At 45.2% G+C, this 13,454-nt stretch overlaps 1 protein-coding gene across 3 annotated transcripts in view; it reads right to left on the bottom strand.

Moving 5' to 3' along the window:
• RABGAP1 (RAB GTPase activating protein 1) overlaps positions 1 to 13,454 on the bottom strand; it is a 194,981-nt gene that overhangs the window by 125,903 nt on the left and 55,624 nt on the right. For all 3 annotated transcript variants that reach the window (XM_040406072.1, XM_040406074.1, XM_040406073.1), the window contains exon 13: positions 5,880 to 6,030. In XM_040406072.1, coding sequence (XP_040262006.1) covers positions 5,880 to 6,030 — 151 coding nt within the window. The remainder of the gene's footprint in view (positions 1 to 5,879; positions 6,031 to 13,454) is intronic.

A 13,454-nucleotide genomic window follows, 5' to 3' on the forward strand; every position in this document is an offset into this window, starting at 1 on the left:
TCAGGGTAATAAATATTGAGTTTTGCTTGGCTGTTAACACTTGCTTTGTGGCGCATTGTGGCATGACTTAAGGGGGCGGGCCACTGCGGAGGTCACTTATAAGGGGGTTGACCACTGAATAGGTCAGTGTAAAGGGGGCAGGGCACTGTGGAGGTCAAAGTTAAGGGGGTGGGGTTCTGTAGAGGTCGCTGTTATGGGGAACACTGTGGATATCTTTTAACCTCACACACAGCCAGGTCATCCTGCCAATATGCTATAAAGTTGGGGAATGATATGATGGGGGATATAATGATGGGCAACATATCTATAATAATTTAATTTCCTCAGTTTTAGAGATATGATTAATATGGCCTGTAAGGTGGCAGTAGCTCACATTTTGAGGAGGAGACTGCAGCCTGAGATTGACAAATATTCTACATGGAGCAAAGGGGGCATGTAGATATTCCTCCAAAATAAGAGAAACTGCATGGGCGACCTAGCTGGTATAGGGTTGAGCGGTAAACCGGTGTCAACGATCTAACGCGGTATTAAGAAACAGAGATGTGGCCGATATTGCAGTTTCCAAATAACTGCAGTATTTTGTGATGTCATAGGAGCGGTCATATGTGCGCTGACCGCTCCTAAATCTGTGCCCGCCCCGACATTGTGCATATGCGTACCGTACATATTACTTCCTGCAGCGGCCGCCCCCGGCTCCTCCTCGCTCCCGTATTCAAGTCTCCACCCACTAGCCGAGCACAGGAGTGAGGCGGGCAAAGTCGGTAAGCAGTCCGTGTCCAAGCCAAGGTGGGGGAAAAGGAGTGAGAGACCCTAATGGCCCGGGTGTCATAAATAAAGGTTATATTGTCTATGTCTTCTGCGGCCCTGGCCCTGCCTGCAAGCTGCACTGCACATGGTGATGGCACTTGATCTCTCATAGCAGGCATTAGGGAATAATATACAGGTCATCAGGAGTCCCATCAGTAGAATAGCCTCATACAGTATAACGTCTCCCTGTGGCCCCAATATAGGAGCAGCAAGAAGACATTACTGTATGGGGGCCACAAGACATTATTATACTGATGGGGGGGGGGGGGGGGGTTACAAACTGTTGTCCCATACAGTATGTCACATTATGGCCCCCTTACAGTATAGTTCCTGAGGTCAGACAGTATAATGTCTCCTGGTGGCCCCATGCAGTATAGTGACTCTTGTAGCCCACTGCCTGCCCAGCGGCCAGCCCATCAGGGCTGTGAAGTCTGAGTCGGAGGCAATTTTGGGTACCTGGAGTCGGAGTCTGCAAAAAATGAACCGACTCCGACTCCTACTAGATTTAAATTGGAATAAAAATTTAAAAAAAGCAAGTTTAAATGTCCCAATTCACAAAAAGTTATAATTAATTACCGTATTTTTCGCCCTATAAGACGCACCAAGGTTTTTGAGGAGGAAAATAAGAAAAAAAATATTTTGAACCAAAAGGTGTGCTTTTGAACTAATGGTGGTCTGTGGGTGGCACTGTTATGGGGGATCATTGTGGGGGCATCTGTGGATGACACATATATAGCATCTTATGTGTCATCCACAGATCCCCCCCATAACAGTGTCCCTGTGTAGTGAATGGGGGCCAGCATCTGTTTCTGTAATGGTAGCAGGGCCCCGTGCCTGGTTCATTCATAAAGTGGGCGGAGCAGGCGCGTGACGTAGTGAGCTACGCTACGAGCACCCATCCGGCCTCCTGACTGCCAAGAAGTTAGTAGTAAGTAGTACAGCGCTAGATTTAAGATGATTGGAATACTTTAACAATACCCACAGGTTAGATAGGATTACCGTATACTACAGTGAGCGGGGCCCGGTGTAGTAGAATACAGTGAATGCACCGGGCCCCGCTGCCATTACAGAAAGAGATGCCGGCCCCCAGCCGCTCCTCCCTCTCAGCCTATTCACCGGACGGTCGCAGCATTCGTCCCCATAAGACGCACTGCTATTTTTCCCCCACTTTTGCGAAAAATAGGGTACTTCTCTACTGTAAGAATAAAGGCCAATGCATGCAGTGCGTCACGTTACCGCAAAACGAACACGTTAAGTGACCATGAAGAAGCATGCTTTTCATATGCTTCACTATATGGCACGCAACGCACAGTTAAGGAGAAGCAATACTTATACTTTCCATTGTGTTGTGTTCCGATGTTACAGGGAACACAACGCCCATGGTTAACCTCGCCTCTCACTGATAACTGATTAAGTAAATATGTTTTTTGCAGGACTAGAGACACTTGTATAACTGAAGGGAATGGATAGTCAATAGTTCAAGACTGAAGCTGTAAACCATTTGAAAAACTGCTGTCATTCAGCTAAGGCTATAAAAACTTGTAAACTCAGATTGTTAGCTTAAACTTTAAACATGACTATGGGATTCTACTAGGGAAATCATGTTTTACAATAAATGCCCCTTCCCCTGCCCCGTCCTGGATCCCCCCACTGCCTGATCTTCAGCAGAAGATCAGCACACAAAGGAGAAGGCAGCAGCTTCCTAGCCAGTAGTTCTGTGGTAATGACATGTATGTTGCCTTTCTTTCCTTTAAGGAATGTATAAAATACATTCGCATATTAAATACAAAGGAGTCGGAGTCGGAAGTACCAAAAACTGAGGAGTCGGAGTTGGACCATTTATCTACCAACTCCACAGCCCTGCAGCCCATACAGTATATATTGTCTCCTTGTGGCCCCCATACAGTATAAGGTCTCCTTGTGGCCCCCATACAGTATAAGGTCTCCTTGTGGCCCCCATACAGTATAAGGTCTCCTTGTGGCCCCCATACAGTATAAGGTCTCCTTGTGGCCCCCATACAGTATAAGGTCTCCTTGTGGCCCCCATACAGTATAAGGTCTCCTTGTAGTCCCCATACAGTATAATCTCTCCTTGTGGCCCCCATACAGTATAATCTCTCCTCGTGGCCCCCATACAGTATAATCTCTCCTCGTGGCCCCCATACAGTATAATCTCTCCTTGTGGCCCCCATACAGTATAATGTCTTCTTGTGGCCCCCATACAGTATAATGTCTTCTTGTGGCCCCCATACAGTATAATGTCTTCTTGTGGCCCCCATACAGTATAATGTCTTCTTGTGGCCCCCATACAGTATAATATCTACTTGTGGCCCCAAGTTATTTTTTTTCTAAATGGGTATTTATCGCTATATATTTATATCGTTATCGCAATAAATTTCTTAATATCGTTATCATGGGAATATTTTTGATATCGCCTAACCCGAAGTTGGTAATGGAGGTATAGCAGAGTACTTGTGGTCCACATACTGGGCTAGAACGTTAGATCCTCACTGGTTTCAACCTTACTGTTCTAATCAACATAAGTGTTTCGAAGAAGATTTCCATAGGATCCCACTATGGTTACGTGGAAAGCAGTGGATTCTATTATAGGACTCAGCAGTGCTCCAAATTAGGCGTGCTGCTATTTTCATTGCTACAGATGGCTTTCATTTAACGCTTCATTTGCTTCTGCTCATCCTATGCTACACGTCGTCTTATATTGTTCTATTATATGCACTAGGACAACAGAAGAACATGGCGCTCAGAGTGAAAATTACTAAACATACAGAACCTGAAAAAAACAAATCATGAGCTATAACAATAAATGCAACTATGGCTGAAACGATTACTCGATTAAATCGAGTAATTCGACACAAAAAAATTTGCATCAAAGATTTGTTTGTGTCATGTGACCAAGGAGCAGGAGTGAAGCGCTTGCTATTACTCGCGCTCCGTGGTCTCTCGCTGCGCTTAGAATACTCCCCTTTCAAGCAGGGGCCTCCGGACACTTCACAGCACGTCCATGCTCCCGTGCTGCACTGACCTCCTGACGTACGCGTGCCGTGACCTGACGCGCTGTGTGACGTCAGGCGCAGAGCAGCGCGGAACACCGGAGTGTCGGCGGCGTCCCTGCTGGAAAGGTAAGTTGGTGAAACCGAGGGGGTGGGGGCGCCCGGAGTGCACAGCGTCATAGCAACCAAAGACTCTGGTGTCAGGAGGAGCAGGGTAGCAGAGACTATGGCACTGGGGTGGGAAACAGCTGATGGCACTGGGGTGGGAAACAGCTGATGGCACTGGGGGAACGGACCTGATGGCATGGGGGAAAGCTGATCGCACTGGGGGATAGTGGAGCTGATGGCACTAAGGGGAACTGATGCACTTGGGCTGATCGCACAGTGGGGAACGAAGGGTGTTGGAGACTAAAGGCAGCTGTTCTTATGAGTTTCTATTAAGGAAAACAGACTAATAATTTTTTTCTTTTTCTTATTAGATTACTCGATTAATCGTAAAAAATAATCAATAGAATACTTGATTACTAAAATAATCGTTTACTGCAGCCCTAAATGCAACCAATATCTGTATCAGCACAAGATACAGTTTAACCAAGGACTGAAGGGTTTTTAGTCGGAATGTGATTTGTAAAGCAGTTCAGTGACCTGCTACCAAGTCTCCCATTAATAATTTAAGTCATGCATTAATATATAAAGACATAATTTTTTTTTCCACCCCCAACCTTTCACACACACACAAAAATTAGTCATTGCACTTAGTAGAAATAATGCAGCTAGGTGATATGTTACCGCAGTAGCAAACTCCTATCATCTGTCAGAAAATAGTTTTACACCAAATCACAGGATACATGATAAGCATCCGATTGCTGGGCGTTCAACTGCTGGGACCACCAGCAATCATGGCAATCGGAGTCCTATATCCCCCATTCGAATAAAGTAGCAGTTGTGTATGCAGGCTGTTGCGCCATTCAGAAACTAGAGGACTACAGCATTTGGCTATCTTTATTAGTTCCACAAACCTGGAATGAAGTAGCGCTATGCAAGCAACACAGCAGCTCCAAGAGGGGACACAAGTCCTCCAATCTAGTAATTAGTGAGGGTTCCAGCGGTCGGAGTTAAAGAGGTCATCAGAATTGGGCAAAAATTGCCCAAGGGGGAGGGAAAAGTGATAATAAAATGAGCAATACTAAGATGTTTATTACGCCACAGTTTTTTTTGTGTACCAATGCGACTGCTGAAGGCAATCACTGTCCTTCAAAAGGTATATGCAACAAGACTACTGAAGCCAGAGATTGACTGCAGTAGAAAAAAGGGGTATAGGGGCACGTCATCCCTGCAGCCATGTGAACAGAGACCCAAGGGAACAGCAGGGGAATAAAGGAATAAGTAATACTTCTCTTAAGTTATCATGTTTCCCCAGTTAGGCAATTTTTTGTCCAAATTGAACAAACTCTAGAGGACAGTCCCAAATTCAGAACCTCCATCATGTGTAGAACAGCTACGTAAAACTTCTCTCACTGGAGACTACCTCTGTCCATGCATCACGTGAACATCCCATAGATATCAATCAACACCTTGTAATACTTTATGTCTCCTGTGGTGGTGCTGCAGGGGTACTGAACAATGGCTGCCTGGTTCTCCCAATTATACCTTGCCACTGAGGGTCTGGGCGGCATGACAACCCGTGATTATTTTATTTCCCATAAATTAAAAATTGTACTTTTCAAGTGGACAACCTCGTTAAAGGGGTTGGCCACTGAGGCTAATAAGGTTCTACTGTGCAGGGTAAAGGAGACATTGTGAATTGCTGCCTGCACAGTACAACCTATCGGGCCGCAGCATTATAAAAGAACAGGGGAACGATTTTCTCAGGTGCAGAATACGAGCGAGTTCAGAAAGCCGGTGCACACTCTCCAGTCTGACGCCAGCACAGAGGAGAGAACACCACTATCTTCTACTGTGCAGACGGGCCACTCGTCACAATCACTTGCAAATTTCATGTGTCACAGTTTCACAGCATTCCAGATCATTTAGATTTCACCACAAGCATCATGGACTTACCTTTGTGATGAGCAGCCTATACTTCTCCACAAGGTAATCATTATTGTGACATCCTGCAAGGAGTTGCCAGACTTCTCCTCTTAATGCCTCTGGCACGCCGCTCCTCACTAGTGTGGAAAGCTGCTTCGGACGCACACTCAGATTCAAGTGCCTGAAATATTAATGATGCTAAATTGAGACAATGTATGGCAAAAGTCTTTGGAAAAACATGTCACCGCTTTATGAAAGTTACTAAACTACATATGTGCACAGTACTAGAAAGTGGAAGCATCTGGTATGTTAATAGCCAATATGATTCAATTGTTTTAAATCTACAGGGTGGGCCATTTATATGGATACACCTTAATAAAATGGGAATGGTTGGTGATATTAACTTCCTGTTTGTGGCACATTAGTATATGTGAGGGGGGAAACTTTTCAAGATGGGTGGTGACCATGGCGGCCATTTTGAATCCAACTTTTGTTTTTTCAATAGGAAGAGGGTCATTTGACACATCAAACTTATTGGGAATTTCACAAGAAAAACAATGGTGTGCTTGGTTTTAACGTAACTTTATTCTTTCATGAGTTATTTACAAGTTTCTGACCACTTACAAAATGTGTTCAATGTGCTGCCCATTGTGTTGGATTGTCAATGCAACCCTCTTCTCCCACTCTTCACACACTGATAGCAACACCGCAGGAGAAATGCTAGCACAGGCTTCCAGTATCCGTAGTTTCAGGTGCTGCACATCTCGTATCATCTGAAGGCAATCGTCTATGCTGTGAAGATACGAGATGTGCAGCACCTGAAACTACGGATACTGGAAGCCTGTGCTAGCATTTCTCCTGCGGTGTTGCTATCAGTGTGTGAAGAGTGGGAGAAGAGGGTTGCATTGACAATCCAACACAATGGGCAGCACATTGAACACATTTTGTAAGTGGTCAGAAACTTGTAAATAACTCATGAAAGAATAAAGTTACGTTAAAACCAAGCACACCATTGTTTTTCTTGTGAAATTCCCAATAAGTTTGATGTGTCAAATGACCCTCTTCCTATTGAAAAAAGAAAAGTTGGATTCAAAATGGCCGACTTCAAAATGGCCGCCATGGTCACCACCCATCTTGAAAAGTTTCCCCCCTCACATATAGTAATGTGCCACAAACAGGAAGTTAATATCACCAACCATTTCCATTTTATTAAGGTGTATCCATATAAATGGCCCACCCTGTATATAAAATATTGAGTAACATTAGAAATACTTTTGCCTACAGCCACCACTAGAGGGAGCTAAGGAACCTGCTGCATACTGTCTATACATTCAACTCAGTATGGGCACATTCACTCCATCTGAACGTCATTGGATGTTTCTCACTAGTATCTCCAGACTTACACCTTCCATATGCCATGGTATAGGCATTAAATTTAAACCCCATGTTAATAAAATACACACCACACAATATACCATAATTTTTTCATTTATTTAATGGAGCTCTCATACAATAGCTTTGTTGTCTACATAATTCTATACAGTCAATGTACACCGGCCTGACAAATGCCAAAAGAACACCCTTTTGGCACTCATCTGGTTAATAGGCATGGTACATCAAAAACACCATGCAAACGCAATATAAAAACACCTTGATTACACATCATGCCCTGAGCTCTTAAACTCCCTCTAGTGGAAGATGCAGGCAGCCAGCTTGAATCTTTACAACAGGATGTTGTACCAAAAAATGCAATTTTGAGAAAATAAAAATGGAGACTCGAGAAGACAGGTCATCTATCGTGGACAGAGTAATGCAGTAAGCAGTGTTTTTCTGTCCGCCATGTGGTGCGGAGCAAGATGTCCTGACACACAATACAAGTCAATGGGGACGGATCCGTTTTCTCTGGCACAATAGAAAATGGATCCGTCCCCCATTGACTTTCAATAGAGTTCATGACGGATCCGTCTTGGCTATATAAGACATAATACAACCAGATCCATTCATAACGGATGCAGACAGTTTTATTATAAGAACGGAAACGTTTTTGCTGCTCCATGTCGGATCCAGCAAAAATGCTGGTGTGAAAGTAGCCTTAGTCTGTCAATAATTGCCAAAAGATCTGTAATAACCCTATAATAACAGCTTTCATTAATAACCACTGTCCCTTTCCACTGGTCCCTTAAAAGACCGTTGCCAGGGCTTATCTGTCTTCCCTTTAGTGTAAACAGAACACTGCATGCCTGCATTAGGCTTCAGAGTGAGGAGGCGTGTCTCTCAGTAATCCAATCTGATTGGCTGGCAGTAAGCTTCTAGCTAAAGCAAGTGTGTACGTGAAGTGAGGGAAGGCAGTTTTGGCCTCAGAGAACTAGCAAAGGAGGCATCTTGAGAAGGTCCTCATATTGTAGGGTTCGATCATAACTAAGGCAAAAGCTCAAGGAAAACAGTGGTATATGAAGAAACTAAAGATTGCTTTATGCATAATGCTGCTGCAGCAGTAACATATGCTAAAATTGATTTTTTAATGAGAACATGACAGTTACACTTTAAAGAGGTATTCCAATATCAGAATGGACCAATATCCCCCACCCCATTATCTCCTCCTGTCTGGATGCAACTGCCACCGGTAGTCGAACTACAAAACTAAGCCAAGTGGTTGTGCTACTGTTTCTATGACTCATATTGACTTGTATGGGAACTCCGGAAGCAACACAGCACAGGCAGCTCGGCTGTTTCCGTAGTTCTGGTCACATCTGGCTGTTGCATTCAGACAGGAGGAGGTCGTGAGGGCCCCTTTTAGAGATGGGTGCGAGTTCTAGAAGTGTTACCCACATCTGTCAGGCATTTATGTCATATCTCATGGATATGTCATAAACGTTTGAAATGGTAATACCCCCTTAAAGACAAGAAAAACAAATGTGGAGCCAAATGGGACAAGCTCTGCAAATCTATGAATCAAAAGCACATGGGTAAATAGTAGTTTCCTAGAGAGGTCTGCTTTAAACCAGGGGCTTTTAGCAAAGGCGTCCACCGTAAGACGGTCCTTGGTATGGTGTATGGTGTACAGCAGAGGTAGGCAACCTCCGGTACTCCAGCTGCTGTGAAACTACAACTCACAGCATGCACACTTGTCATACTTCTCAGAACTGCCATAAAAATGAATGGAACATGCTGGGAATTGTAGTTTCACATCTGGCGTGTCGAAGGTTGCTGACCCCTGAAGTACAGCATAAGAAACAGTGGAATGGGCCAAAGAGCGCTCTAGTGTATTGTCACTGAAAGGACAGAAACAAAATTTCCAAACTATAACTTTCCCCTTACACTAGATGTGCAATATTGCCTGCAAGAGTTTTACAGCAATCCATACTGCTATTGATAATGCCCCGAAACGCGTTATCCGGCCGACACTGAACTAATAGAGAAACCTTCTTACTGGACATCTTGTGGTTCGCTGTAAACTCTTGTGGGTTACATAGTGTTGAACACCGAGAGTTACACTTTACAATGATACTACACTAGGAGCGCTCTTTGATCTTTAAAGGGGTAATCCACAGGATAGGGGCTAAGGATTAGATCGGTGGGGGTCCTACCCCTGGGAACCGACCAATCACAAGAACGGGGGCCCCTTACTCCCTGCAGCCCCTCTGGAGATAGCCAAGCGCTGTACTCTGCTATCTCTGAAACTTCCATAGAAATTAATGGCGCGGCGGCACACAGGCCCAACCGGCCTCTCTGTTCATTTCAGGGAAGCTGCAGGGGGTATAGGCCGGGGCCCCTGTTCTCGTGATCGTTGGGGGTCCCAGCAGTAGGATCCAAACGTCAACTCTTCATCTGATGCAAAACTACAGGGCGACATGAAAGAGAGCAACCACTTGGAGACCCCTGATCTATACTATCCTGCCCATTAGTTTTTATTAAGAAATATCCATTATCTTCATCCACTGCTTGAAACATTGTGTTACTGCTTGTGAAAATATTTGTTTGGGAAACAGGTTTCAGCAGTTACAATAACTGGAGGGATGGGAAGGACAGGAGAATGCTTTCTCTTAAGAAACACATTTATGATTCACATTTATTTGGAAATCAACTACTGCTTTATGCCCCGTCTACCCCCCTATGTTCTTAATCACACATCCTGCAGTTGGTAATGTGTTCCGCCTCTCACTTATCAGGTCTAAGCCACACTTCTTCTTACACACTTATCCTTTTTCCTAAAATTGTTCGGTTTCGTTGCGTTTTTGGAAAACTGTACAACCAGGTGCTAACTCTTTCTCCGCATGCAGGTCCACACTAAAGCTATGGATAGCGGATGGCGACATGACAAACTAAATGGCGATGATCTCTAAGGCTACTTTCACACTAGCGCTTGATCGGATCCGTGTGTAGCCTAACCTGTAAAAGTACACTGCTTAGAAAGCTTGAACACTCTTATATCCAATGTCTCCACAAGCAGAAGGATGACACATAGACGAATAGAATGAAAGCATGTCTAGCACACACATGTACTACCCGCTAAATGTCTACTGCACAGCCCTTGGCAAGTGAAGCACCCTCAAAACACGATGCCAGCGAATCAGACTTATGGCCAAAAAATAGCGACCCAACAGGGAGGAAGGGACTGGAATTTGGTATTGAAGAACGTGCAGTATTTAGGAAAGGGTCACAATGTGACAGCTTCCTCCTGCAACTCTGCAAGTAACATTACTGCTGAAATGGGGCACCTGGTATAATGTCACTTGTTTCACTTACCATGCCACTTAGAACTGAAGAAAGACCACAGTAATACATGGCCATGTTTTCAAATCCTACTCATATCCAGAATTCAGATTGGAAATTTAAAAAGGCGATGTATACCTTCTGGAGCAATTTTTTTAGGGATGCATTTTACTAATTTTGGGCTTAAAAACATTTTTTCTATTGGTCTCTATTAAAAATATTCAGCAGCTTTGTCATAACGGGTTAACTTCTGCCTAGCTGTGAGAATCATATGTTTACCTTGTGCTGGTCATCTAATAACCCTTATCTTTAAATTACTAACCGCAGAAAAAAAAAAAAAAAAAAAGAATGTGGCTTAAATAAGTGTTTATCAGTACGATACGATTTGAGCTATAATGAGTGTTTATAAGGTCACAAAATAGAGATAAGGAGCAAGCACAGTAAAAATACAGAGCATGCTACTAGAGAATGTCAAGGCTGGACAGAGAAAGGGGCTCAAAAAAAGTAAAATGCAATAATAAATAAATATTGCCCCCAAAGGTGTCCATAGTCTAAGTCCCTTTCCAGCTCCATGATTGGACATTCATTTTGAGCCTTAATAGAGTGAGGAAAGCAGCGTTCCTCATGAATTTTATTCCAGCCCAATGCTTCAGAAAAAAGTGGGCAGGCAGGCACTGGATAAGGCCTCTTTCACACTTGCGTTGTCCGGATCCGGCGTGTACTCCACTTGCCGGAATTACACGCCGGATCCGGAAAAACGCAAGTGTACTGAAAGCATTTGAAGACGGAACCGTCTTCCAAATGCGTTCAGTGTTACTATGGCACCCAGGACGCTATTAAAGTCCTGGTTGCCATAGTAGGAGCGGGGAGCGGGGGAGCAGTGTACTTACCGTCCGTGCGGCTCCCCGGGCGCTCCAGAATGACGTCAGAGCGCCCCATCTGCATGGATGACGTGATCCATGTGATCACATGATCCATGCGCTTGGGGCGCCCTGACGTCACTCTGGAGCGCCCGGGGAGCCGCACGGACGGTAAGTACACTGCTCCCCCGCTCCCCGCTACACTTTACCATGGCTGCCAGGACTTTAGCGTCCCGGCAGCCATGGTAACCACTCTGAAAAAGCTAAATGTCGGCTCCGGCAATGCGCCGAAACGACGTTTAGCTTAAGGCCGGATCCGGATCAATGCCTTTCAATGGGCATTAATTCCGGATCCGGCCTTGCGGCAAGTGTTCCGGATTTTTGGCCGGAGCAAAAAGCGCAGCATGCTGCGGTATTTTCTCCGGCCAACAAACGTTCCGTACCGGAACTGAAGACATCCTGATGCATCCTGAACGGATTACTCTCCATTCAGAATGCATGGGGATAATCCTGATCAGGATTCTTCCGGCATAGAGCCCCGACGACGGAACTCTATGCCGGAAGACAAGAACGCAGGTGTGAAAGAGCCCTTAGGACATCACCAGCCTGCCCTATTCACTAGATCATTCTGGCAATTAATTACAGACTGTCACACACTCTCGTCATCCACGAGGAGGTGTCGCGGTGGGAAATGTGGGAAATGTGGGAAATGGGGGAAATGGGGGAAATGGGGGAAATGGGGGAAATGGGGGAAACCCCCCCCCCCCCCCCCCACCGTACAATGTGGGGAAAATAAGGTAGCAGCTAGGCCTGGAAACAGGGAAAAGGGAGCTGGTAACCAACTAAGCATCCCTAAATTCTATCCCTGACCTCCTGACTGTATGAGCCGCCCTCGATAGTAGGGGAACTCACTCTCGAACCAGGGCCCTACTGACTCTAACAGTCCCTGCAATATGGTGTCAGAAGGTGGAGACAACCGATTCCTCCACGAAACGGAGGAACCAGAGTTTTCAACAGGCCTAGCAACAAAGGGTAAGAAAGCAGCCAGCAGTGGACGACACGACAGGTAAGTGTCCAGAGGCAGAAAGCACCACTGCCAACAGGACCAACATGGACACCTACCCGAAACAGCTGTAACAGGAACTCGAGCCGTCCACGCCGCTACCACTGGATCCTGGTAATGCATATAAGCCCAAACACACACACCAGGCAGGACCCAGCACAGCTCCCCAGGAAAGCGTCTCTAAAACCGCGTGGATGTGCTTTTAACAAGGATGTGTTTGTAAGTAGAATAAACCCTTTTAATATTCACGGAGTCCGACAATACTTCACCATTGTGGTGAATCCTTGATCCCTATAGGAGAGTCTAGAAGAGGAGAGACACTTTCCTAGGGAGCTGGATGGCGTTTTCAATGTCCGATGAAAAATAGCCCGTTGTGATTGACGAGGAGATTCAAATTGGTGTACAGCAGAGCGGTCTGTTTGATTGTATTGCTTTTGAAGTGTGAGACGTACCGACGTCACAGTTTGGACTGCAGCGCTGAAATATATAACGACGTATCGTAGTTGCTTTGTATTTTTTAAGGACCCAGCACAAACACCAAACACAGAATCCAGTAGAAACAACCTGGACCACCATGAGGCATGAACCATGGCGGCACCAGGCCGAGCTGCTTGTAGTTCCCCCTGCGGGGAACTCCAGGGACCCCCTTTCGGAGGTGAGGACATACAAAGGATATGTCTGGCATCCATGCTGACCTAAAACACCAAACAGGCCAGACATGAAACACCAAACCAGACATAACAACAAACCTCAAACATAAACCCACAGCAAACATACAACAAGTGAGGTAGGGTAACAGCAACAGACACAAAGGGGTGACATCAGAAGACATCAGGTGACATTGATGTCCCATAAGGTGGCCCTCAAGGACTGGGCACATGGAATAGCACCAGCTCCTCAAGACAATGAAGACAATCTGACCTCAGGCTCACAACTCAGAACAATAAGAGCCAAGAGGCCACACCTAGC

Source organism: Bufo bufo, chromosome 8 (assembly GCF_905171765.1).
Source record: "Bufo bufo chromosome 8, aBufBuf1.1, whole genome shotgun sequence".
NCBI classification, from domain to species: domain Eukaryota; kingdom Metazoa; phylum Chordata; class Amphibia; order Anura; family Bufonidae; genus Bufo; species Bufo bufo.